Source organism: Mesoplodon mirus (genome assembly GCF_964341445.2).
Source record: "Mesoplodon mirus genome assembly, chromosome: 20".
Classification (NCBI taxonomy): Eukaryota; Metazoa; Chordata; class Mammalia; order Artiodactyla; family Ziphiidae; genus Mesoplodon; species Mesoplodon mirus.
Window position 1 is genome coordinate 27,713,486 of NC_138996.1, and position 25,929 is coordinate 27,739,414.

At 41.2% G+C, this 25,929-nt stretch overlaps 2 protein-coding genes across 2 annotated transcripts in view; one reads left to right on the forward strand and one right to left on the reverse strand.

The window, feature by feature from the left end:
* Positions 1-6: 6 nt before the first annotated feature.
* On the reverse strand, positions 7-2,784 carry ANKRD37 (ankyrin repeat domain 37). The gene is made up of 5 exons (XM_082608765.1): positions 2,545-2,784; positions 2,187-2,339; positions 1,238-1,329; positions 491-694; positions 7-239 (listed from the first exon to the last, which is right to left on the reverse strand). Coding segments are annotated over exons 1-5 (477 nt in total). The 5' UTR covers positions 2,572-2,784; the 3' UTR covers positions 7-238.
* An 8,351-nt stretch (positions 2,785-11,135) lies between these two features.
* The window catches only part of LRP2BP (LRP2 binding protein), a 42,521-nt gene continuing 27,727 nt past the window's right edge, over positions 11,136-25,929 (forward strand). Inside the window, exons 1-4 of the mRNA XM_082608797.1 lie at positions 11,136-11,156; positions 12,452-12,578; positions 13,310-13,419; positions 16,309-16,422. Coding sequence (XP_082464923.1) covers positions 12,473-12,578; positions 13,310-13,419; positions 16,309-16,422 — 330 coding nt within the window. The 5' untranslated portion in view covers positions 11,136-11,156; positions 12,452-12,472. The remainder of the gene's footprint in view (positions 11,157-12,451; positions 12,579-13,309; positions 13,420-16,308; positions 16,423-25,929) is intronic.

The following is a 25,929-nucleotide window of genomic DNA, read 5'->3' on the forward strand; positions in this document are numbered from 1 at the left end:
AAAGAATTTATTCTTTAGACATTCCTTTAATAAATTAAAAGACAAAGCATGCACAACCAGAATGTTACAGGCATGTAAATACATGTATTCTTGAATGTTATCTTCCCTTAGAAGAAAGTTTTCCTCCTTCTTAGAAGGTGTTTAGACACACTTGATGAGCCAAAAGCCATAGCTTGTAGCTGAGCAGTAAATCTGCATGAAGTGAAGACCTTCTCCACACCTCTTCATAACCAATACATCTGTTGTTAAAAAACATATTAACATTAAAAACTTTTTTAAAAAAGGTTTCCTTCCCAATCTTCCACGATGCAGGACAATTTTAGGTCTCTAGAATCTAGTAGTAGTTACTACAACCAGTATTAAAATGTGTTAATGAGAATGAAAAGTTATACTAGAAATAAGACTGCCAATATTTAAACGAAACAATAAATTCTGTACTAAATAAGAGATCCTTGAGGGAGGAAGAAAGAAGAAACTATGAATTCCGTACCAACACTTCCTTTTCCCATTTGTATCTTCTTTACTTGCAAAACTTCGTTTCTGTCTGAGCACTGGAACACAATGATCTTTATTGGATTGTTCACTTGGTTTTATTGTCTGCATACATTTAATTGTTGTAAGAAACTTGCCACATTCTGGAAATCCACATGACCAAGCAAGATCTTCAGCTGTTTGCCCATTCTTATTACATAAACTGAATTTGAGACAAAAAATTTAGTTAAGTAAAAGTTGACAATTGTTTAGCCTTTTTTTATATCTTCCTAACAAAGGCGCTTTGGGCTCATACAAATGTTGGTTGCAGAATAGAAGAGGTAAAGGAAGCATAGAGGAATTCCATTTTTGCTCACTATTTATCCTCAATGGCTAGCACAGAGTACAGCACAGAGTGGGCATTTTACTTTTGCACGAATGAAAGAGTATTCTTTGTTCACTACAATGAGTTAAGTACGCAAAGGAAGTCAGCGAGAACTCCTATAGAATGGCTTTTCTAAACCAAAACTAAGATATAACACTGCCATGACAGATGAGTAGAACTGTATCTCTGATTGCTTAGGATCCATTTTTTATTTATTAAAATTGACGAATACATAGTATTAGATGTCATTAACAGCCTAAGTTAACATTTAAATGTTAACATTAAATTATCAATGGCAAGCATCATGTAAGTAAGCTGTAGGAGTCTGATTAGTTTAATCCAAGAAAATATAAAATTTGAAGCCACTGATTTCATACTTACTCAATTTGGGCATCACTGGCTACAAGCAGGCTGAGGCATTCCATGCTTCCAACTTTTGCTGCCTTGTGTAGTGGAGCTTCTCCAAAAACATCCTTACAGACAAAACAGCACATTTTAGTCTCTCCCCGAAACACTCTAGTGGAAGTTGGTGGGTCAAGTCTATTGTTTGAGGAAGCGGGGTTAGAAATACAGTGTACTGGACCGAATTTTTAAATTCTTTTTTAAAAATAAAATTCACTTAGTGCCCTAATAAATACAAAGTTGTCATTAATAAAAATATGTGCAGCCACAGCTACAAACATACATTAAATTTTAAGTGAATAAAAGCAAAATAGAATCCTACAGAAGTAAAAAAATTACAATTTAAAATTCACCATACTTTAATATTCAATGAAGATGCAAACTACCCTAAGAAAGTTCTGTACAGAATTGTACTGGTTGTGAGCATGCCTCACAAGTATTGCGATCCTGAGACTTTTAATTTGGTAATGGAGCAATTGTTCCTTTGGAAATGAACTGTGGACCTTGTAAATGCTGTCCGATGTAGTAGCCAGCAACCATATATCCAGCTAATGAGCACCTGAAATGTGGCTAGTCTGAATTGAAATGTGCTGTAAATGTAAAATACACAGCAGATGGAGAAGACACATGAAAAGAAAATGTAAAATATCTATCAGTAATGTTTTATACTGATTACATATGAAATGATAATATTTTGGATTAATTGGGTTAGGTTACTAAAATTTTCATGTTTCGTTTTACTTCATTACTGTGGCTACTAGAAAATCTTAACATACGTGTCTCACATTATATTTCTATTGGACATCGCTGCGACAGTCATGTTTCTAATAACCGAAACGACTGAATATCTCGGCGTCTAAGAAGTGTTTGTGTGGATTTGGGGTGGAGGGGGAGGGTTGCACATGGCAACCATCAGTTACCTAGTTACCTGTTGGTTGAGGTCAGCGCCGGTCTGCAGCTGCCAGAGAAGAAAGCAAGCAAGGCCTCCACCTGCGGCCAAGTGGACAGGCGACTGCTCACAGGGATCCGGGGGTGCGTTGACGGAGGCCCCGGTCTCCAGCAGATAACTCAGACTATCCACCTGCGAGAAAAGAACAGCTCCAGCACCGCCCTCGCCTTTGTCAAGGCTCACGCCCTCCCGGGATTGAACATCTTCCTCCACTCCAAAAACCTTCCAACTCTGAAGAGGCTTGACTTGGCAACGCCAAGTGGTCAGTAAGCCATCACCCTAGCTAGCCCTCACTAGAAGACTTAAGCCTGCAGGGCAAAAGCAGCCTGAGTCTCACCTCGGGGTTGCAATCGAGCAACAGCATCTCCCACCTAAAGTAGAGGACTGGAGTGCTTGGGAGAGCAGAGCGGTGAGGCGCTCGCTGCAGACAAACAGGTAAGAGCACAGGCCGCCCAAGAGCAGGAGAATTTAAAGATCCCCAGGGCCAGCGGGCCGGCCCCTCCCCGCCGCGCCACAGCTCTGGCTGCGCCCCAGCAGCCCAACCCTGGGCTGCCGGGGTTTCTCCGCCCAGCTGCAGCCGCACGTACACAAACACTGACACGTGCAACCGGGAACCCAGAAAGGCCGGCGGGGAGAAAGGAGGAGGAGGCAGCGCGGGTCTGCCAGCTGATTGGCCCAGCTTGAGGTGTCAGGCCCGCCCACCTTGGGGCGGGGCCCCGGGCCGCTCCCCGGAGCCCCTGTGCGCGTGCGTCGTGAGGGACGGGATTCCGGGCAGCTGGGCTTCAGCGGCCGCCATGAGGCGCGCTGAGTTCGACACGTCTCAGGCTGTCGTGCTCACCTCTTTACGCCCTTGGGGGAAGCGGAAGTCACGGGCGGAGGTTTTGGTTTTTGCTGGCACGCACGTAACCAGGAAACCAGGGAGCTACAAGGAGCTCGGCTTGCAACACGACCTTTGGAAGCTGCTACGCTTGGTGCTGGCGCCGGGGTCCCAACCTCCGGCTCCTGAGGAATGAAAATTCCTTCTTGTCTCACGTTCAAAGTCGCCCCAGGCTTGGCTCTGTCCCTCAAGGCCTTGGACGTTTAGGGAGGAAAGCGGAAGCTGGGGGGGCGATGTGGGGGGTAGGCGGAGGGGCGGCTAAGGTGAGCTAAGGGGATGGGTTTTCCCGCAGGGACTGCCCCCACCCCCACCCTCAGTTCCAGCACCCCTCTCGCCTTTGTCAGGGCTCACGCCCTCCCGGGACTGAACATCTGGTTTAAATGGTTTATCAAACCCCACCCTTTCGGGTTTAACATTATACCACGTCCGTTCTGGGAACGATGTAAAACGAGCCAACCACTGTAATGGGTCCCCTCTTGGAAGTGGGTTAGGCGCAGTGCTGGCCTTGGCGCCTAGGGAGGTGTTGAGGGTCCCCAGCTTTTAGCCCTGAGTTTGCTGAGGCGGGAGCCCCCCACTCATCATGTGGAGAGTTAGGGGATAAACGAAGGGCCCGGGCCGTGGACCCTGAGGACCCGTGGGGCTCTTCCCCGTGGGCAGGGCTGCCTTGCTCTGAACCGGTGGGGCGTGGCGGGAGGAAGGCTCCCCGGAGCTCTTCATGCTGAGCCATTCCTTTAGCTTGAGTCATTCGTTTTTGTAAAACTTTAGGAACAGACAGACATCCTGACTTCAAACCGTAGCCAATGACCGCCTATCAGATAATCTCTGGACTCTTTTCCTAAGCACTTTTTTTTTCGGGTTAATCTAGCTGAAAGCTAAAGCTCCAGCCATATATGTATTTTCCCTAACATCTTCAGCGATTCCCTTCTATCTGCTGATACCTTTGAGAGCAGGACTGAAAGATAGTTTGTTATGCTTGTAGAGGGCGAGCTCATTGTCCTGTGAAGATAGGTGGCCTTTTAGTTCTAATTTTGGTTACGGTTTATTGTTTATTTTGTAATAAGAGCCATAAAATAATTTTGCAGTAATTCATATTACTAGACTTATGCAGTGATCCAAAGTGTCAACTGAGAGAAAAATGCACAACATGAGAGGTGTGAGTTAAGGTTTATTCAGGGTCTTACTGAGGACTGTAGCCCCAGAGACAGCCTTCGGATAGCTCTGAGGAACTGCTCCAGAGAGGTGGGGGGAGGCTACTTTATATGTGATTTTGTTGTTGTTGTTAGGGAACACGTGCAGTCAAATGTATCTTGGTAAAAGGTCACAGATATCCCAAGTTAATGATTATAGGGCTTTTCTATGTATGGGAAGCGGGGTTCATTAAAACTCTTCGTGGGGCTTCCCTGGTGGCGCAGTGGTTGAGAGTCCGCCTGCCGATGCAGGGGACACGGGTTCGTGCCCCGATCCCGGAAGATCCCACATGCCGCGGAGCGGTTGGGCCCGCGAGCCATGGCCGCGGAGCCTGTGTGTCCGGAGCCTGTGCTCCGCAACGGGAGAGGCCACAGCAATGAGAGGCCCACGTACAGCAAAAAAAAAAAAAAAAAAAAAAACCTCTTCGTGAGGGCTTCCCTGGTGGCGCAGTGGTTGAGAGTCCGCCTGCCGATGCAGGGGACACGGGTTCGTGCCCCGGTCCGGGAAGTTCCCACATGCCGCGGAGTGGCTGGGCCCATGAGCCATGGCCGCTGAGCCTGCGTGTCCGGAGCCTGTGCTCCGCAACGGGAGAGGCCACAGCAGTGAGAGGCCCGCGTACTGCAAAAAAAAAAAAAGAAAACAACTTCGTGAAATGCATCTGTCTAAGGGCCTGTTTGTCCAAAGCACAGAGCCTCCCGTTTTCATCTTTAAATTTCCTCTGAAGCACAGAGTGCCCATCCTGTTATCACCTTAATCTCTTCATCTGAAGCATCCAGTGCCTTATTGTTCAGCGGCTGCAGCGGGTTAATCTTTGAAGACTTGGATGGTGAGCAAAATGCTCTTTGCTCTTTTATTTGCAAAGAGGTAGTTTTAAACGTCTTTGTTTATATGCATACTCGAACATAAACGTGTATATGTATTTATGTTCAAACACATATATAGAATCGTACTTGTGTTCTTTTTTTTTTAATATTTAAACTATTCACAGTACCTTTTTTATGCTATTTAAAGAATGTCAGAGATACGTGAGAACACATGTCCATATTGCCAATTTTCCTTTTCTCATGTTTTTCAATTAGGTAGGTACTGTTTTTCAAAGCATATAATAAAGCTTCAAATTTGCACAGATGTTCATTTTCAGGATTTCCTAACTAATACAAGGTATTATCAAAGAAGTTCCTAGGGTTCTAAACATAGGTTTTGCACTTAACATATTATGCAGTGGGGTATTTGTGTGATGCATGCACTTCCACGTTACATCCTTTCTCTTGAAAACAAGATTCTGTTCAGCATGCATTAAATCTGGTAATTATTGTTAACTTCCTGTGACATATTTAAATTTCAGAAGGAAAGGGAATGTTGTGAGTAGTTGTTAAAGCTTTTGTCCCTTTAATCACTGCATATTTGTCCATTGCTCATAATGTTTCCAAAAAATTCTTTATATCTCAGGTAAGTATTTGGTTTAGTCTTAAAAATGGGCCTAAAAGCCGTCTAAAAACTGAACAAAGCTGGTAGAGTACAAAAATATACAGAATAAATACATTTGGGGGACAATATCTTACTGGCAAGTAACTGGAGATTTTACTGAACATGTAGCAAGTGGGATCAATTTTCTAAAGTGGAAGATGGTCTAAGATGCATATTCAGCAGTCACTCTTCCAAGCATTGCTGATTCTACTTATGTTTAATTTGCTGGTAGATGTGTTTGAACTAATCAAATGTAATTCTGCCTTCACTGGCATGCGCAGTCAGGAAATCCATGTATGATCCTTGGATGATTGTAAAAGCAAAAGATTTCCCACAAATAAATTCTTCTTGTGCCTTATTATATAAACCCTTCCAGCCTTGCTTACTCAAACTTCTTGGAGAAGGTGATAAATTATATAGTTATTATAAACAACTGCTGCTCCAGGATATTGTGGCATAAAGGATAGATAGATAGATATTTAGATAGTCAGATAGATAGGTGGAAGGGAAGGAAGGCGAGAAGGAGTGAAAAGGCAACTCTTCTTTACAGAAGAATTCCAAATACTTCATGTAGACACTCCCCACTCCAGGAAATAGAGATTAATCCTCTCCCCACCCTGTCCTCTTGAGTGTGGGCTATGCATAATGCCTTGCTTCTGAAGAGTAAGAGTATAGGAAGAGGGGAAGGTAACTTTACAGTGGAGAAACCTGTGAAACACTACCCTGGCCAGGTATTTGTTACTATTATCAGTGATAAGTCATGATGATAGCATGCACCCCTGATATGATGTGTTGAGAAGGATACTTCATCTCTGCATCTTCCCAAAAGTCCATAACCCAAGTCTAACCATGAGTAAAATATCAGGTAAACCCAGGTTGGGAGACATTCTACAGGATATCTGGCCAGTACAAAACTGTCGAAGTTATAAAAAAAACAAGGAAAACCTGAGAATCTGTCATAGACCAGAGGAGGCTAAGGAGACATGATGACTAAATGTAGTGTGATAACCAGGATAGGATCCTGGAACAGAAAGAGAAAATTACAGTAGTCCCCCGTTATCCGCATTTTCAATTTCTGTGGTTTCAGACCAACCATGGTCTGAAAATATTAAATGGAAAATTACAGAAATAAACAATTCCTAAATTTTAAATTGCATGCCGCCCTGAGTAACATGATGAAGTCTCACTCCATCTCCATCCCTCCTGGGTGGGGAATCATCCCTTTGTCAAGGTTAGTCACCTAGTAGCCATCTGGTTATCAGATTTACTGGGTTACCGTGTTCAAGTAACCCTTATTTACTTCATAATGGCCCCAAAGCACAAGAGTAGTGATGCTGGCAATTCAGATGTGCCAACGAAGTTCTAAAGTCCTTCCTTTAAGTAAAAAGGTGAAAATCCTTGATGTAATAAGGAAAGATAAGAAATCAAACACTGAGGTTGTTGAGATCAACAGTAGGAACAAATTTCCTGTTTGTGAAATTGTGGAGAAGGAAAAAAATTTATGCTAGTTCTGCTGTCGTACCTCAAACTGCAAAAGTTACACTTAGTTAATTTTCTAGATTTAGTAATGACAGAAGAGACCTAAACCAGTATGAAGCTAGTTTTAATAAAACAAGGAATGAAAAATCTCACAATTTCTCACAACTTTATTACTTTGTATTCTGATCACTATTTAATTTCTTATTCTGATTAACCAATACACTTTAGTTCCTCTGTAAAACACACTGCCAGGTGCACTGGTCACTGGGAGATCTTATCAGGCTGTTCTGTAGAATACTCAGTTACTTGGGATCACATCAGTTTGAATTTTTTTTCACACTATAAGGATTATTATAATATGTAATATAATTAAATATTATATAACTGGCGAGATATGGGTAAGAAGTGAGAGCTATAGGGTTTCCCTGGTGGCGCAGTAGTTGAGAGTCCGCCTGCCGATGCAGGGGACACAGGTTCGTGTCCTCGTCCACATCCCGCGGAGCGGCTGGGCCCGTGAGCCATGGCCGCTGAGCCTACGCGTCCGGAGCCTGTGCTCCGCAACGGGAGAGGCCACAACAGTGAGAGGCCCACATACCACAAAAAAAAAAAAAAAGAAGTGAGAGCTATAATTTTTAAGAAGACTAAATTGAATGCTTTCAGATTCCTCAAGTAGCTAAGAAAAATGCTTTCAAAGCAGGTGAGGATAAATCAACTGTAAAGGATGGGGAGAAAGAGTTCTACCCTCAAATTGTTCCACAGGCATTTGTCAATTCATATTCCATTTTAAAGAAACGTAATCTGGAATTTGTATGCATATGGTTTATGCAAGAAAGACAGTTCCAAACTCTCACATTCATCCTCTATTTAAAGAAATAGCTTCTGACCCTAAGTGAAAAGGTGGGAAAATAACTATATATTTACATATTTTAAGTTAAAATGTATATAATATGTTTGTATACTCACATTAATTTCCACTTGATTCTTGTTTAATTGATAAACTACAAGTCCCAATAATACCAGATAAGAGGGCTCTTACTGCATTCATTGTGCAACCTATTTCTTTCATTTAGGAAACAGAGTAGCTGAATATATAGAATACCTTCAGAAAAAGCATGCATTATATTTTTTGTGTAGGCCATAGCTAATTGATATATTTGATATATAATTTATCTAGTGTAGAAAGTTGAAACTCATTTTCTTAGAGTAACTCAGATTTGTCAAAATTTGTTAACATCCTACTCAAATTAATCTTTGTCCCTAAGAGGAGAAAATATATAGATAAAATGTTGGTTTTACTAATCAAGTAATAATTAAAACAACTAAATAATAGTAATATATGATGTCAAGATAAGTTCTACTCAAAGCATATATCTAATATTCTACATTTTCCAGCTACTTTAAATAATGTGTAATTTTTAAGTAAAACAACTGAGTTTCAAACTTTTGACACATTTTCCAAAATTATCTAATAAATCATTTTTATTATCCAATTATTTTATGCAGGTGCCATTGATAAATTTCTTACATGCTTAATGTTTTTTAAGAACTAAGTAACCAAAATACTTTGAGAATTAGGTCTGTAAATCGGTGCATCCACTATGGAAAGCAGTATCTATCGCTCTTCCTCAAAGTACTCAAAATAGAACTACCATATGATTCAGCAGCCCCACTTCTGGGCATATAGCCAGAGGATGTGAAATTAGAATCTCAAAGAGAGATTTTTCCCTCCACATTCACTGTGGCATTATTCACAGTAGCCAAGACATGGAAGCAACCTAAATGCCTGTCACTGAATGAGAAGATAATGTGGTAGCTACGTAAATGGAATATTATTCAGCCTTAGAACCTGGAGGACATTATGCAAACTGAAATAAGCCAGACACAGAAGAACAAATATAACATGATCCTACTTGTACGAGGGATCTAAAATAGACTCATAGAAGCAGAGAGGAGAATGGCGGTTCCTAGGGGTTTGGGGGGGTGGAATGAGGAGGTGGTGGGCAGAGGGTATAAAGTGTCAGTTATGCAAGCACTAGAGATCTACTGCACAGCCCAGTGCCTACAGTTAACAGTATTGTGTTGTATACTTAAAATTTTGCTGAGAGGGTAGATCTTATGCTTAGTGTTCAAATAAATTAGGTGGGAAGAAACTTTTGGAGATGATGAATATACTTAGCATTGATTGTGGTGATGGTTTCATGGGTATCTATTTACGTCCAACCCCATCAAGTTGTACACATTAAATATATACAGCTTTTTATATGTCAGTCACACCTCAAAATGATTAAAAAAAATTACAAGAAAAGATGTGGGAATATTTTTTTAAATGGACTTCATCAAATTAAAAAAAATTGAGGGATCAAAAGAAACAAGAAAGTGAAAAGACCCCATAGAATGGGAGAAAATATTTGCAAATTATATACCTGATAAGAGTCCAGTATCTAGAATATATAAAGAATGTTTATAACTCAGCCATAAAAGGACAGCCCAACTACAAAATTGGCAAAGGATTAACATCACTCCAAAGAAGATAAACAGGTGGCCAATAAGCCCATGAAAAGAGTCTCAACATCATTTTTCACTATGGAAATGCAAATCAGAACCACAAGATAACACTTCACATCCACTAGGATGGCTATTATCAGAAAGATGAACAATAACCAGTGTCGGTGAGGATGTGGAACCGTCACACATTGCTGGTGGAAAAGCAAAAAGCCACTTGGAAAACAGTTTGGCAATTTCTCAAAATCTTAAACATAGAATTACCATGTGACCCAGCAATCCCCCTCCTAGGTTTATACCCAAAAGAATTGAAAACCTATGTCTACACAAAAACAAGTACGTGAAAACTACCAGCATTATTCAGGATAGCCAAAAGCTAGAAACAACTCAAATGCTCATCAGATGATGAACAGATTTTTTTAAATGTGTTATATCCGTATAATGAAATATTATTCAGCCAAAAATAGGAACAAAGTACTGATACATGCTACAACATGCACAAACCTTGTAAACATTATGTAAAAGAAGCCAGACACAAAAGGCCACATACTGTATGATTCCATTTATATGGAATATGCAGAATAGACAAACCTGTAGAGACAGAAGGTAGATTAGAGATTGCTAGGGGCTGAAAGGAGGAAAAGATTGGGGAGTGACTGCTAATTTCTACAGGGTTTCTTTTGGAGTGATGAAAATGTTCCAGAATTAGATATTGGTGGTGGTTGCACAACCTTAAACAGTTAACATTCACAGCACTGGAGACAGGGCACTAACTAGTAAAGAGGGTCTGGGAAGGTCACCGTCAGTGTCTACTACACCTGCCCTTCCTTTTAAAATCATATCTTTCTTTCAGATTTTACATCATCGATTAAGGTCTATAATTTCTATTATAGCATTTTCTAAATTCACTGCATGCTATGCAAACACTTGTCAAGTTTCAAATTATAATTTTATATCTTATCCCAAGATTTGGCAGAAATAAACATATACTCTTGCTGTTTAAAATCTTCTCTTAGTTCTCATTTTCTGAAATTAAAAAGTACTGAATTTTAGCTTACCCTCTTATGGGAGTCCTGCCATTTTAAACAATCATGTTAGCTCTGCTTTTTGGAGAACAGTATGGAATAATGATGAAGTACACAGGCGCTCTGGCATCCCAGCTGTCCCACCTCCCAGCCCTGTGATCTGAGGCAAGTTGCTTAACTTCTTCACTGGTGCCTCAGTCTCCTCCCACATTAAGTGGGCCTCATAACAGCCTGTATTTCATAAAGTTTTGTAGGAGTTTGTACCTGTAAAGCACTTAGAACAAAGAACAAATCCTGGCCTATAGTAAGAGCTCAATAAATCTTTGCTTATATTTTCTAGGTCCTCCCCAAATATTCTTTTAAGCTTCAGCAACAGAAACCCTGTGGAGTATTGTAACCACAGAAGGCAACGTGAGTTTAAATGGATTTTGCTTTCTGATTTGTTTCTTTTCTGATGACCTTCCTGAATGTGTCAACTTTTTTCTTAGCCTTTTTGGATACAATAGCACATGGGCTTAAGTCTCCAGTGAAATAAAGACTTCTATAACCAGTTTCTGAGTAAACTGATGGTGCTATGGACATCATCCTGTTTGGATTGTCTTTCTTCTAAATACTTCACCTAATATTGCTTCACCCTAAAGTTCATTGGAAGCTTTTATATTTACTAGTGCAACCATAGATTTTTGGAGTTCTATAATCAAAGAATTTTACATATCTAGGGACAGACGTTTTGAAATCCTCTAGTTCAAACTACTTATAGTCTAAACTACAGGTGAGGAACTTGACTCTTAAGATTATATGACTCTTCCAAAATCACAGATACTTCGGTGATTTTTTCTCTCTGATATACTAAATTATCTACCTTTTCTGCACTTCATTCTCATTAATGAAGCACTCTATTGTCGAAAATAGTATCATAAAATTGTATAAATGCTGCTTTCCAATAATACTAAAGGTCTGTTGAGTTCTCTTCACCACCAATCAGGAACCTTTACTGGAAGCTTGTTCCTGATTGGTGAAAGCCTGCTGTAACAGTGGAATTCCAAGGATTCCAAAAAAGCATAGCAAAAACTGAGTTTGCTGTCTCACTACCCTGAGCCTAGGCCAACCTGGACTCCTTCATCCCAGATGAGGTGGCCTCTACATTTTATATGAAGGCTCTGATTTTCCCTTCAACTGTGATCCACCTTATGACATGGCAATCCAATACAGACAGGAAGATAAAACTGAACAACACAGCTAAAATAAAGTGTATTCCCAGGTAAAATAGACAAATGCTTTCATTTAAAATGGATTAGTTTGATGAGCTTCAGTTACAAGGCAACAGGAAGGTACCAGTGCACAGGAACTGCATCTATGGGCAGTGTCACCAACTCCTACTAGTGGCAGCAGCTGTGGTGGGTGACATGACTCACTGGAGTGTGTGATCTCATAGCCAGAAAGGATTTGCAAACAGCTCTGATCATTAATCCCATGCTGTGGAAACAGACATGGAGGAGTGCTGTGCTTCTCATAGCTATAGAGGGTCCTGGTTTCCTAAGAAGGAATGTTCACATCCCAGAGCTGGTAGTTTGGTGCCCTATCCCTAGGTGATGAGAGGAAGATGCTTTTTATAATGACTGCCAAGTTGGAGTGGAGTCTTTTTTTGCATTTTCTGGGGGAAGATTCTACCATATTATTTTTTAATATAATTTTTTAATTTACAGAATACCCACTGTGGAGACAGGATGAAGTTGACCAGTGAAAAGTTGCCCAAGAACCCCTTTTATACTTCTCTATCCCACTATGCTGCTAAGAACCAAAAACTCTTCCAATGGAGGAAGGAAAAGACTGGTATAAATCCTGATAATATTTTAACTAAAAGTTAATTAGGTACACCAGAGCAAAAGAGACAAGAAATATGAGTCTTACTGCTGGCAAGAAAGTGGTTAAGTTTACAGTCCTTTCTAACTTTTCTGTAGGAATCTGTGAAATTGCTTGAACCTACCTGGTAGCAAATCATCAGTGAAGAGATTTCATAATGAGATCCTGATCCTGATTTACTCTCAGGACTTTAGGACACCCTTCTGGAACAGAGAAGCCAGATGTCAGTTCTGTTAAAGAGAATAGTACCATACTTTACTTGAAATTAGCATTTAAAGCTACCATTTTTTTCTATAGACTTAAAAAAATTAAATTGGGGATGGTTAGCTCATCCAGTTAGAGTAGTTCTAATTAAGGCTCAAATTAAGAATTTCACTCACCCACAGGCCAGCTTTGTCTAAAGAATTCCACATAGACTGCATTGCTAGAGCTCCTGCCTAGTAGGAAAGAGGGTTAGTTTGACAAACAGCCAATATATTTCTTAATTATATAAGGCCACAGTGTCAGGTATTGTGATAGTGCTTTCTTTTTCTAAGGTAGTGCTTTTTCCTTGAACTAAGGAGGTCAGTTTTAGGAATGAGAACTAGGAAGGAAACTAGTATAAACAGTGTCAGATGAATTCTATTTAATTTATTACTTTAAGAGAAAATTCATATTTTATAGATAAAGATGGAATTCTTTACTTTTTAAAAAATCAAATCATTACAGCCATGCTAGTTTGGTGGATAAGGCATTGCACCTCTTGAAGGAAGGAATAAGAAGAGGGGATGCTCTGGCGTATTTCCTACGAGGTCAACTGTATTTTGAAGAGGTATCATTTTTTGTTGATTTGTTTTCATATAAAGCTGCTGTTAGATCTTCATAGCAAAATTTCCTATAGAGTTCCTTACATTGTTAAAACCAGGGAAATTCTGTCAAATTCCATAGATTATGGTTGTGGATTTAAGTATGATAAATTGGTCCCAGCTTATGGAGATATTCATCCTTTCTCCATAAAAGTCATTCTAATTAATGTCATTTACAGGAGTCATTTTGGTATGAAATCCATTTTCACATGATAAATTAAAAATCTAATTTTTATATTTTGCCTGATATATTCAACATCATTTATAAAATATTTTCATTTTATTAACAATTAAAAATCCTGATTCTTATCTAGTACTTAAAGGCAGCTTTATATGTTCCTATATGGAGTAAGGAGGGAATTTCCCTCTTTATCCACATTATGCTGAGGTTTGCAAAGTAGGTCTAGGAGGACCTATGCAAACTATCACTCCAACTTCAGCAATATAGCTTCAGTTGTTCATTGAACCCCAAGGGAAGATGTGAAAAGGGACCAGCTGTCCCCAACCCCTCACTATCCATTGAATGTTTGGGCAGCTGTTCACCTATATCCCACTTACTTATCTTTTGATGGCTCCCTCATTCATTCTGGCAACAAATATTTGTGGAGGACTCATAATGCACCTGTCACTGTGAGGATCATGTACCATAATGGTTCAGAGAATGATCTTTCAGCTTTGGGCATAGGTTCCAAAACGGTTCTGTTGCTTGTTAAGTGTATTCTTGGGCACAAATGCTTAACCTCTTGGTGCCTCAGTTTCCTCATCTGTAAAAGGGGGTAATAATATGCATTTCATAGAGCTATTATGAGGGTATATTAATTGTAAAAATACTAACAGGGCCTGGCACCTAGTAAGTGCTTTATAAGTATTTGCTACTATTATGCTAGGTACTAGCTATACAGTGATGAGGGAGTTAGAATGGTCCCCATTTCATAGAGCTTACAGTCTAGCGAAAGAAATTAAATTAATATGTAATTAAAAATAAGTTAAAGTACTATGAAAGCAATTAACTGAGTACTCTGAGAGAGAATAACTTAGGGATAGGGCGGAAATACCTGTTGTTGAAACTAAAACTTGAAGAGAAGGAAACAGTTAATGCAAACAGCCACAGAGAAGGGCATTCCAGGTAGAAGGGAGAACAAATGCAATGTTTCTGAGATGAGGAAGAGTTTGGTGAGCTCTAGGAATTAACAGACCAATGTCATAGTCAGCAAGGCAGAGAATGACTCTAGATAAGCCTTGTTTAAAATGTAGTGAGAAGCCATTGAAGTGTTTTGAGACTGTGATGAATGGATTGGAAGGGAAGCATAGAACCAAGACCAGTTTAGGGGAAAATTATACTAGTTGGGTCAAGAGAGGATGGTGCTCTTGACCCAGCAGTGGAGCTGGGTCCTGGGTTTATTTTGGAGATACAAGTAATGGCATCATGGACTGAAAAATAGAGAAGTGGGGAGGAGTGAGTTTTGAGGGAACCAACAGGAGGTCAGTTTTTGGATATTTTATGTTTGAGATTTCCCTCAGTCATCCAAGTATACATGTTTCAAAGTAGAAACTACATGTAAGACTCTAGATCTCAAAGGAGAAGTCTGAGTTGAAAGTATATATCTGAGATTTTCCAGCATGTATATGGTATTTAAAATCATGAACAACTGAAAGGACTTCCTTTCTCTTCCTCTGTATAGAGTATTCTAAGTTTTCCAGCCCTCTTATATGTTGGCCAAACACTAGCCAGAAAGGAGAATGAATCTTTACAAATCAGTCATTTACTCATTGTTACGTGTTCTTTAAGATAAATATTTGTTAGCATTTTGGTACCGTTTTTATTAATTTTATCAGTTTGTTGATTAATTACAGTTTATGAAAAGAGAAATTCAGTTGTTTCTGTGTTTTCCAAAAGTTGCTTTTCTCTAGCCTGCTCTTCCTAGTAATGACCTTCCAACTCAGAGACTCTCTTTCCACTGTTACAAATGATTTATTCTTTAGCGTAAGGCATTTTCCATGGTGGATTAAGACATAAGCCCCCAATTTTTTCTTTTTTTTTCTTTTTTTTTTTTGTGGTAGGCAGGCCTCTCACTGCTGTGGCCTCTCCCATTGCGGAGCACAGGCTCCGGACGCGCAGGCTCAGTGGCCATGGCTCACGGGCCTAGCCGCTCCGCAGCATGTGGGATCTTCCCGGACCAGGGCACGAACCCGTGTCCCCTGCATCGGCAGGCAGACTCTCAATCACTGCGCCACCAGGGAAGCCCAAGCCCCATTTTTGTTCCTTACACTTTAGCATATTTGTTATTATATCCTATAACGCTGAGGAGCCTTGAATGAATGACATATAACATGTAGGTTTTTATAGGAAGTATGGGAGGAAGATAATTTTGGAGAATCACGTTTGTTTCTCTGTGTCTTCTCCCTAGCTAGAAAATGGCAAAACTGGAAGAGCCATATCATAGTGGATATTTAGTAGTAGCGGATATCCTGATGTTTATCTTTTCTCATAGTCTTTGGCCCCAGCTCTGAACTTTCTCAGGCTCCAGGAGTAGCGGGTGATATGGCAGGCTGGAATGGGCAGAGGGCTAGGCTATCATTTCGAGAGCAGTTTGGTAATAGCCAAGAGTAAGAGTGAAAGCTAAAGAGAGTCTGACCCAGGTTCCTCCCGGTCAGTTCCCTCAGTTGCCATATTTAGGTCTATTTTATTGATTTTATAGTGTGTTGATTGTTGTCAATAGCTTACTTGCAAATTCCATAAATTTGTTGCTGTCTTGTGTTTTGGTGCTGCTAGCTAGATTTAGGTGGGAACTAAGTATTTGGGATTACTTTAAGGTAATAATGAAAATAATTCAGTATTTCCTGGGAGCTTACAGGGATGGTATGAAGAAGCATTAGAACAGTTTGAAGAAATCAAGGAAAAGGATCATCAGGCAGCTTACCAGCTAGGAGTGATGTATTATGATGGCCTGGGGATGACCGCAGACGCTGTAAGTTGTTGTTTTGTTCACAGTGTTTAAGATTTCATTGTTTATGGATTATTTGATATATTTAAACTTATATTTTAATAATATATTTCTATACTTATATTTAAATAATTATCTATCCTTTCAGCATTTAAAGGATAGCAGTTGTCATTTTTACATTTACGTGAAAAACAAATTTCTTTTTGCCCTTCTCCTTGCTACTGTTAGCCGTCAATAACATTTTTTCTTTAAAATGTTTTCCTTTGTTTTTAAAAGTTACTTCAAAGCTACATGAACATGGAGAAAAGTTAGAAAATAAGCAAAAATAAGATCACTCCAAATTTTACTACAAATATGAACTTTGTTATTATTTTAGAGTATATTCTTCCATGTATTGCCCTATGCAAAAAAAAAGATAAGCTGAAACCAGAATGTGTTCATTAGACAGTCACACTTGCCATGAAACTTCTTAAGTCTCTCTCTAGAATGCGAATTTTTTTGAAAAATTGGTTTTATACTTATTCGTGCTTTCTAACTCAGTGGTCCCCTATTTCTATTTAAATGGTATCATGACTGCACCATCACCCAAGTTATAGGATTATTTAACATGGAATTTAGAAATAGGTCCTTGGAAAATGGTAATAACAGTAGGATAATATTCATCACTATATCTTTTTAAAACTTTTAAACAATCTAACCAGAAAGAATTTACATAAACAAAAAGAATCAACAATTTGAGTTTACCAAAAATATAATAATACCAGTGAAAAATATTTGCTGCACAAAAATAAAGAGGAAAGCAATAAAATGCTTAATTTCTGACAGGGCCTAACCAGAAGAAATACAATAGAAATTAGATGACAATTGAACTCTAGTCTCAAAAAGTTAAGAAAACACATTTTGTCAATCAAACATGAGAAGACTGGGGAACAAATTGCAATGAAACAACTTAAACCTGTGAAAACAAATCTTTAAAAATTTTACTTTCCAAAAATAGAATTTATACTGAATACATCTACCAAAACCAGCACATATTCCCTAATACCATTTAATACCCAGTTTATATTCAAAATTCTCAAATTGTCCCAAAGTGGTCTTTCAAGCCAGCATTCAGTCAGAGACCACCCAATGCATTGAGTTGTAATATCTGCAAGTTTCTTTAATCTAGATTAATTCTCTCTCCTGCCTTTTTTTCATAATATTGACTTTATTAGAAGTGACACTTATATGGTACTTATGCAGAAAAATGTCTTCTTTTGTAGTGCATACTGAAATATTTAGGGGTGAAGTGTCCTGATATTTTCATATCGGCATATAACTTGAAACAAGTCACCAAAAAAGACAGATGAAGCAAATATAGCAAAATGTTATTACTGACAATCTATGTGGTAGTTATGCAAATTTTTTTATTTTTATTTTATTTATTTTTTTTTTTTCGGTACGTGGGCCTCTCACTGCTGTGGCCTCTCCCGCTGCAGAGCACAGGCTCTGGACGCGCAGGCTCAGCGGCCATGGCTCACGGGCCCAGCCGCTCCACGGCATGTGGGATCTTCCCGGACCGGGGCATGAACCCGTGTCCCCTGCATCAGCAGGCGGACTCTCAACCACTGCACCACCAGGGAAGCCCTATGCAAATTTTTATGTAATATTCTTTCTACTTTTCTGTATGCCATTCTAAGATCTTCTGTATTCTCAGCCTTTTTCTCAGACTACTTCCTTCACTTCCTTGCCTTATCAGAAACTTGGTTGTCCCACAAGCAGCCCTCTTTAGAGGACGGCTCTCCTTACAACCTCCCAAAGTACCATAGTGCTCAAAGGTAGAGCTGGTATTATTTTCATTTCCCAATTCACTTTCTAGCTATTATTTCTCCTCCACCTCAGGCACAAAGTATACCTACTTTGAAGTTCATTCCAACTCATTGCTTTCCTAGTTCTATCAATTTCCTGGTTGTTGGTGATTTTCTAACGTTAACCTGAAGACTTTGGCTCTGGGATTACATTTTCCTCCCTGTGTCATTCCACCATTTTATCTGATACTTGAATGAAGAACTGAGCAGCAAGAAGGAGCAACGTATAGGTCTAGGTGAATCACATTCCAGGCAGAGGAAATAGCTAGTGTTCAGGCCTGAGGAAGGATGGTACAGCTGGAATACAGTCAAAACAGTGAAACAGGGACCAAACCACGTGGAACTTGGCAAACTACGGCCAAATGGATTGTATTCTCAATGCAGTGTGAAGACACCAAAAAGGAGTGCAATTAATATGATGAACATTTTCAAAGATCATTTTGTCTGTTGTGTGGAGAATGGATTGAATGGAGGCAGGAGTAGAAGCAGGAAGTCCAGTGAGGAAGCCACTGCAATAGTTCAGGTAAAATAGCAGCTTTAACTGGAATTATAGTGGTGGGAACAGAGAAAAGGGGACAGATCTAGGATATGCTCTTAAGAGGATACAGGACTTTCTGATGGATTGGGAGAGGGGCAGAGATAAGGGGAGGAGTCAAGGGTGATTCTTACTTTTTGTCTTGAGTGGATGATGTTGCCATTTAATAACAATGGGGTGACTGAGGGAGAAGCACGTTTGGCGTACAGGAGGAAAAGCCAAACATTTATGTTTGAATGTTTCATTTGAAGTACCTGTTAAGACACCTAAGTAGAGATGTCAGGTAGAGAGTCTGGAGCTCAACGGTGCCGTCAGGACTAGAGAAATCAGTGGGGGTCTATCTGTGGAGCAGTGGGAGTTACAGCACCAGCTTGGATAAGATTGCAGAATGAGTGAGTATCATAGACAAGAGCCAAAGGTCAAGGCCAGGGACTGGAAGCCCTCCAGTATTTCATGGTCAGAACGGAAAGAACAGCTAGCCAGCAAAGGAGAAGGAGAAGGAGAAGACAGGGAGGACAGCGGAAAATGAGGACTGTGTGGTGATCTGAAAGTCAAACGATGAAATTGTTTCAAGAAGGAGGGAGTGGGCCTCCCTGGTGGCGCAGTGGTTGAGAGTCCGCCTGCCGATGCAGGGGATACGGGTTCGTGCCCCGGTCCGGGAGGATCCCATATGCCGCGGAGCGGCTGGGCCCGTGAGCCATGGCCGCTGAGCCTGCGCATCCGGAGCCTGTGCTCCGCAACGGGAGAGGCCACAACAGTGAGAGGCCCGCATACCGCAAAAAAAAAAAAAAAAAAAGAAGGAGGGAGTGATCATCTGTCTCAAATTCTGCTGAGAGGTGAGTAGAATGAAAACTGAGCACTTACTATCAGACACACTAAGACGAATTTCACTGGAGATCTTGACAAAAGCATTTCAGTGGGACCAAGGTCATAAGGGACCAAGATTGGAGTGGGTGGAGGAGACATATGGATGTAAGGAAGTGGAGATAAGCACTGAGCTTTGTTATAAAGTAGAACAAATATATGTGCAATAACTGGGAGGGATCATGGGATCAAGGGAGAGTTATCTCCCAGATCAAAGATATTACAGTGTTATTTGTAAATTGACACACAAGATCTGGTAGAGAGGAAAAAATTGATGATGAATCAGGTAAACTGATAGATTTGGTGTTTCTTTCAATTCTTTCTGTTTTCTCAGTGATATAAAAGTGAAGCCATGTGTTTGCTGTGGCAGCATGTATCCTAAAATTCTAACAATTCAGAGAAAATAAGCATAGCCCCTGTGCAAAGATGACACACAAATTCATGAACTGTTCTATATTTTTAATAAAAATATTTAAAAAGTTGAAGCCATGAGCTGAGACTGAGGAGAGGGAGTGAGGGGACAGCAGAAGTCTGAAGAGAAAGGAAAAGGTTTGAAGTAGTATCTTCTCTTCCAGAGAAGTGGGAGAGATCATTGATGAGACAAACTGATAGTATTGCTTGTGAGGGGAGAGCTCGCTCTGAAATTTGAAGTCACAAATTGTAAGAAGGACCTGTCAGCATGGTTATGTTTTTCTCCAGCCATGTTCAGTGGTTTAAGTACAGCAGAGTAGCTGGAGAAATAAGATATCTGCCACATGAGTGAGTGTCATGGAGGGAAAGAGGGACAAAGGAATGAGTACGGTGACAGATACAGAATAAGCTGATGTGGGAAGAACACGAAGGTGTAGAAAGACCAGGAAAATTGGTAGATTCAACGGGTTGGCATATGGCAACTCCAAAATACAATGGCTTGAATGTAATTACATATGGAGGCCAGAGGAGCAAAAAAGAAGATGTTCTCTGTAGGTCTGTTCAGTTAACCCAAGGTAAAGGGGCAAAGAGCAAATTCTTTTAATGTTTATCATTTTATTAATTTACCGAGTTCTTGACAGTAATTTGGTCCAGAGTCTGGTTGAACCAAATATACTTTGTGTGGTAGGTTTGAAATGTCTTGAAATTTACATGTTATAAACCCCAAAATATTGATACAAAACCGCATTATGTTTGCTTTAGTCATATATCTTTTGAAAGAAATTGAAAGGAAAAAATAAATACACAGGTATGTATATATGTGCCTGGGTATCCTTTTATATTTGTACATATTTACCATTTCTGGGGCTTTTCATTCCTCCCTATCAATCTGCGTTGCCATCTGGCACCATATTCCTTTTCCGTTCAACCTGAAGAACTTCCTTTAAAGAGCATTTCTTTCAAGTGTGCAGGTGATGAGTTATCTCCAATTATAATTACCTGAAAATGTCTTCAGTCTGCCTTCATTTTTGATGAATTGTTTTGCTGGTTTTTTCTTTCCTCACTTTAAAAATGCCATTGTAAAATCTTCTAGCTTCTCACAAGAAGTCAGTCTCTGATTGTATTATGTTCCCTGTATATAATGTGTCCTTTTTCTCTGGCTGCTTGCAGGATTTCTATGGATTTTAGCAGTTTGGCTATGATGCATGCCTAGGAGAGGGTTTTTGTTTATCCTGTCTGGGGTTCATTGAACTTCAATGATCCCTTTCAGTTGCAGTTTTCAAGAGTCATTCCTCTTCCAGTTGTGTTTGCTTTGATAAACTTCCCAGTGCCTTTAAGAACTTTTTTTTTTAATTAATTAATTTATTTATTTGTTTTTGGCTGCGTTGGGTCTTTGTTGCTGCGTGTAGTCTTTCTCTAGTTGTGGAGAGCGGGGGCTACTCTTTGGTGCAGGGCGCAGGCTTCTCATTGTGGTGGCTTCTCTTGTCGCGGAGCATGGGCTCTAGGCGCGCGGGCTTCAGTAGTTGTGGCTCACAGGCTCTTGGGCACCGGCTCAGTAGTTGTGGCGCATGGGCTTAGTTGCTCCGCGGCATGTGGAATCTTCCCGGACCAGGGCTCAAACCCGTGTCCCCTGCCTTGGCAGGCGGATTCTTAGCAACTGTGCCACCAGGGAAGCCCCTCCCAGTGCCTTTAGAAAGTTGTTCTTTATGTTTGGTCCTGATTTAATCACTGCTATCTGTGGGAGGATTTACACGAACACTTCACTCTACTACCATTATACCGGAAGTTCTCTCTTACTAACCAGTTGGGGAAAAAAATGGTAGACACCTACCTCACACTCACAGAAGTAAATCCACATGATCTGGGACTCAGTAAAACACCTTTATTTTCTCATCTATTACTGTGTTGTTTAGCCAGCAATAGCACTTTGAGAGACTAGTGAGGAGTAAAAGTTAGAATGCAGTGTATACAAATGTACTTGACTGTCAAATATTATTTTCTTCTTTGGAGTGATTTTTGAAGGTTTTGAAACTGTGGGTTAAATCTACTTCACCTGCCTTCACTAATCAAAGTCGTTTTAAGACTCATGTGTCCTCCAAGCTGCACTTGCATAAACAATAAGATGTTTGCCTGAGTTGTTTTCTGGGAACTTGGAGCCAGTGGCATCTAGTTTGAGCTGAGCTGGTTAAGACTAGATAGGACCATCGACTCTCCAGCTGGGCATCCACAGGCGTCCATTGCTTCATGATGTTTTGAACGTGCAGAGGCTGCATCTTAGTTACACCTGCGCAGAGAGAAGATTACCCGCCAATTCCCACATCTTTTCACAATCACCTTTCCCCACGCCCCGCACGCTCCCCATGCCTCGGACCGCCCTGCTGTTTTATTCCTTATCCCATAAATACCCCGAGCTACCTGCCTGCTGGGAGGCTGGTGTGAGATTTGTTCTCCCGTCTTCTGGTTTGGCTGCCTCTTGTTGCTGCAAACCTCGGTGTCTCCGTGTTCGGCTTGCTGTGCGTATGGCAAGACAGATCTGGTTGGGTAACACATGTGGTGAGCCAGCCAAGAGGTGAGTCCAGGTGAACCTTTGGCCCATGGTTCGTCGGCCCCTTGCAGGCACTGAGGACCTGTGGACCAGCCCGAGCAGCTCCCTGGCGTGTCCGTTCCCAGACTGACCCTGGGTTTTCAGGGAGGCACTGCTGACCTTCCATGCTTAATTTCGTCTTGTAGCAAAGAGAGGAAATGGAGCAGGACCCTGTGGTGCTTCCCCTCCATGTCCTCTGCCTGCCTTTAGTCAAAGAATAAATCCAGAGAAGTGAGACGGTGCAGAAGCGAAGGAAAACAAGACCAAGAAATAATAGTTGAGTCACTGAGTGAAGTCAGGGACCATGAGTCCCTCCTCAAGGGCTGTAGATCATACTCTGGGCCGTATCCTGTGAGCTGTTTTATAGTTACTGAAACCCCCACTAGGTGAAGGAAATTAACTACATGATGACCAGGCTGTAGCCATGACCTAAGCTGCCACAGTTCTGAGAACTGGCCTCAAAGAAATGGGAACAAACCGACCCTGGCACTGAAGACTAACTATACTTAAAACAATGAAGATGACGCCGACCAGACCACCACGTGACCAATTTCCAGGTGACTGTCCGGAGCTGACTGGGCTGTTTCTGCATGTAGTCCCTCCCTCCGCCTAAACACCCCTGAAACTCCCCTTTTAAAGTGCTTTCCCACTGATTTGTCAGTGAGGAGTCAGTCTCTGAACGTAAGTCCACCATTCTCCCCGCTGCTGGCCTCAGAAATAAAGCAAACTCTCCACTAGCCTTGCCTCTCGAATATTGGCGTTTGAGTGGCGAGCAGGTGGACCCGACTTTCAGTAACATTTTTTGGGATTTTGGGCTTTTGGATTTGGAAGATGTTTTTAGGGTAAACCTCGTTAAAGAAATGCACCTGTGCCTAGATTGTCTTGGGAACCCTGAAGGATCATGGGTCAGAGGCCCACCTGATGGGATTTTGGCAGACAATATAAAAGGTTATAGCTGCTGAGGTACTCTGTGCCTGAGTTAAAGGCCCAGGGCTCTGGTTTTTAGTTTTGTTTTGGTCTTGTTTGTCCATGTCTATCTATGTCTGATTGTCTTAATTGTTAGGAATTGGCTACCAGGGGTTGAGCTTCTTGGTGACTGTAGCAAGGACCCTTAGATTTTGTTGCTGCACCCACCTGGGAACAAAGCCCTTTCAAAATGGGCAATGTTAATTCAGTTCCCTCTTACAGCCCTCTAGGCTACATTCTCCAAAATTGGGAGACTTTCAGTTATGAATCCATGGAAAAATAAAAGATGGTTATTTTTTGTAACACTAAATGACCATAATATCCTCTAGACACTGGAGCACAATGGCCTGAAAATGGATCCTTAAATTACAATAAAACTTTGCAAGTAGGTTTATTTTGTAAACAGGAATAAAAATGGGATGAAATACCTTATGTACAGTCTCTTATGTTGTTGTATCAGAATAAACCTGCATAGAGTAGATGTAAGGTAATGGTCCAACAGGAAGGAAAAGCAAAGACACCTGTTTTGCTGGATTCTAATGAAAAGGAGGGTGACTTGCTGTGGACTGAGTGGACGCTCAGATTCTCCTCTTCCACCCTTACAGGGTGGCGCTGCCGCTCCTTCACTGTCAGCCTTTGAGCCTCAGGCTCTTGGGCCCCTGTGCCCTCCCCCCACCCCAGTCTCTGAGGGTTGAGAAACAGGAATGGCCTCCCCTCTTACTACCTGACAGGGTGTGCAGCTTGGCCAGGGCGCTACCCAAATGCGGGTAGGGCAATATCCCTTAAGGCAAGTCCCCACTGGGGCTGTGAATGCTGAGACTGGGCAGCTGATGGGATGGATCTGGGTCCACTTCCCTGTCCGCTTGGGATTTATTTAATTGGAAGAACAATATGCCAACTTATGGAGATGACTCGAGAATGGAAAACCTTCATTGATTGTTTTTTTTTTCAACCCACAACCTAACCTGGGCAGATGTTCAAAATTTATTAAATACCCTCCTCACTTCAGAAGAGCATAGGATGGTGCTGGATAAAGCTCGAGAGGAGGCAGATCTGCTTCGTGCAGAAACCCCTGGCAACCCGGTGAGGGCTGCTGCATGCGGGGCTGCACCAAAAGCAGATCCTGATGGGGATGTGAATGCTGGAGACAGGCCCGAATTATTGAGATTTCATTCTTGCAGGATTGCGAAGAGGGATGCCAAAACAAGCCTTAATAAAGTACAGGGGGTAAAACAGAAACCAAGTGAGGATCCTTCAGAATTTCCAGAAAGGGTCTTTAAAGCCTATAGGCAACATACAGAGAGAACTTATAAAAGTCAGAGTGACCATTTTTTGGTCAGAGCGCACCCAGTATACAGAAGAAACTGCAAAAGATGGAAGGGCCTTTAGGAATGCCTATGTCTTGACTTGTTGAAACTGCCTTCAAAGTTTCTAATAGCAGAGACCAGGTTCAGGAGAAAAGGGAACAATAGAGAATGAAAGAGGCTGCTCTGCGGGCGGCTACCTTAACACCGGGAAGAGCTGGCTGGAATCAAGGACTCCCACAAGGGACTCGGCAAAAGCTTCCACTCCAACGGGCACCCGATAGCGGGACCCCACCAGTGTGCATATTGCAAACAGGAGGGACACTGGAAAAGAGGGTCCCATCCTAAGTAAGACTCTTGAAGGTAAACAGCTGGCACATCAGATGCCCTAGCTGAGAAAGACAGTGACCAAGAATGACAGGCCCTAGGGGTTCCTTTAAATCTTGTGAAGTCCATCATCTTCCAAGCAGAGCCCTGGATGACTATGACCGTGGGAAATTAACTTGTGGATTTTGATAGATATTGGGCCATTTACTCAGTTTTAAATACCTGGCTTTCTAAGCTTCCTTCTAAAACTGTTAGTAACTGGGGTGTACAAAGAAACCTTGAAAATGCCTTTTTTTTCCAGCTGCTAAACTGTCAGATGGGGAAAACGCCTCTGAAGCATAGCTTTGTATACATGCGTGAATGCCCCATTCCGCTTCTGAGACGAGATTTACTAACTAAATATCAGCGTTACCTTTGCCCCTGAGTGGACAGACATTAAAGTACCACCAGAGCAGGCTTGTGCATTGCAGGCTCTGTTACTCCAATCCCAAAAAGAACAGCCTGCTACTGTTCCAGAAGAGATTTGCAAAGAGGAGTCCAAAGGACCTGGGCAGACGGGAGGCTGGGAATAGCAAAGAGCTAGGCCTATACAGCTTAGGGCACCACCTGAGGTCAGCTTGTACACGATTTAAGAACAATTAGATTGTAAAAGAGACTAATCCAGTAGTCCCTAACCCATATACTCTGCTCACT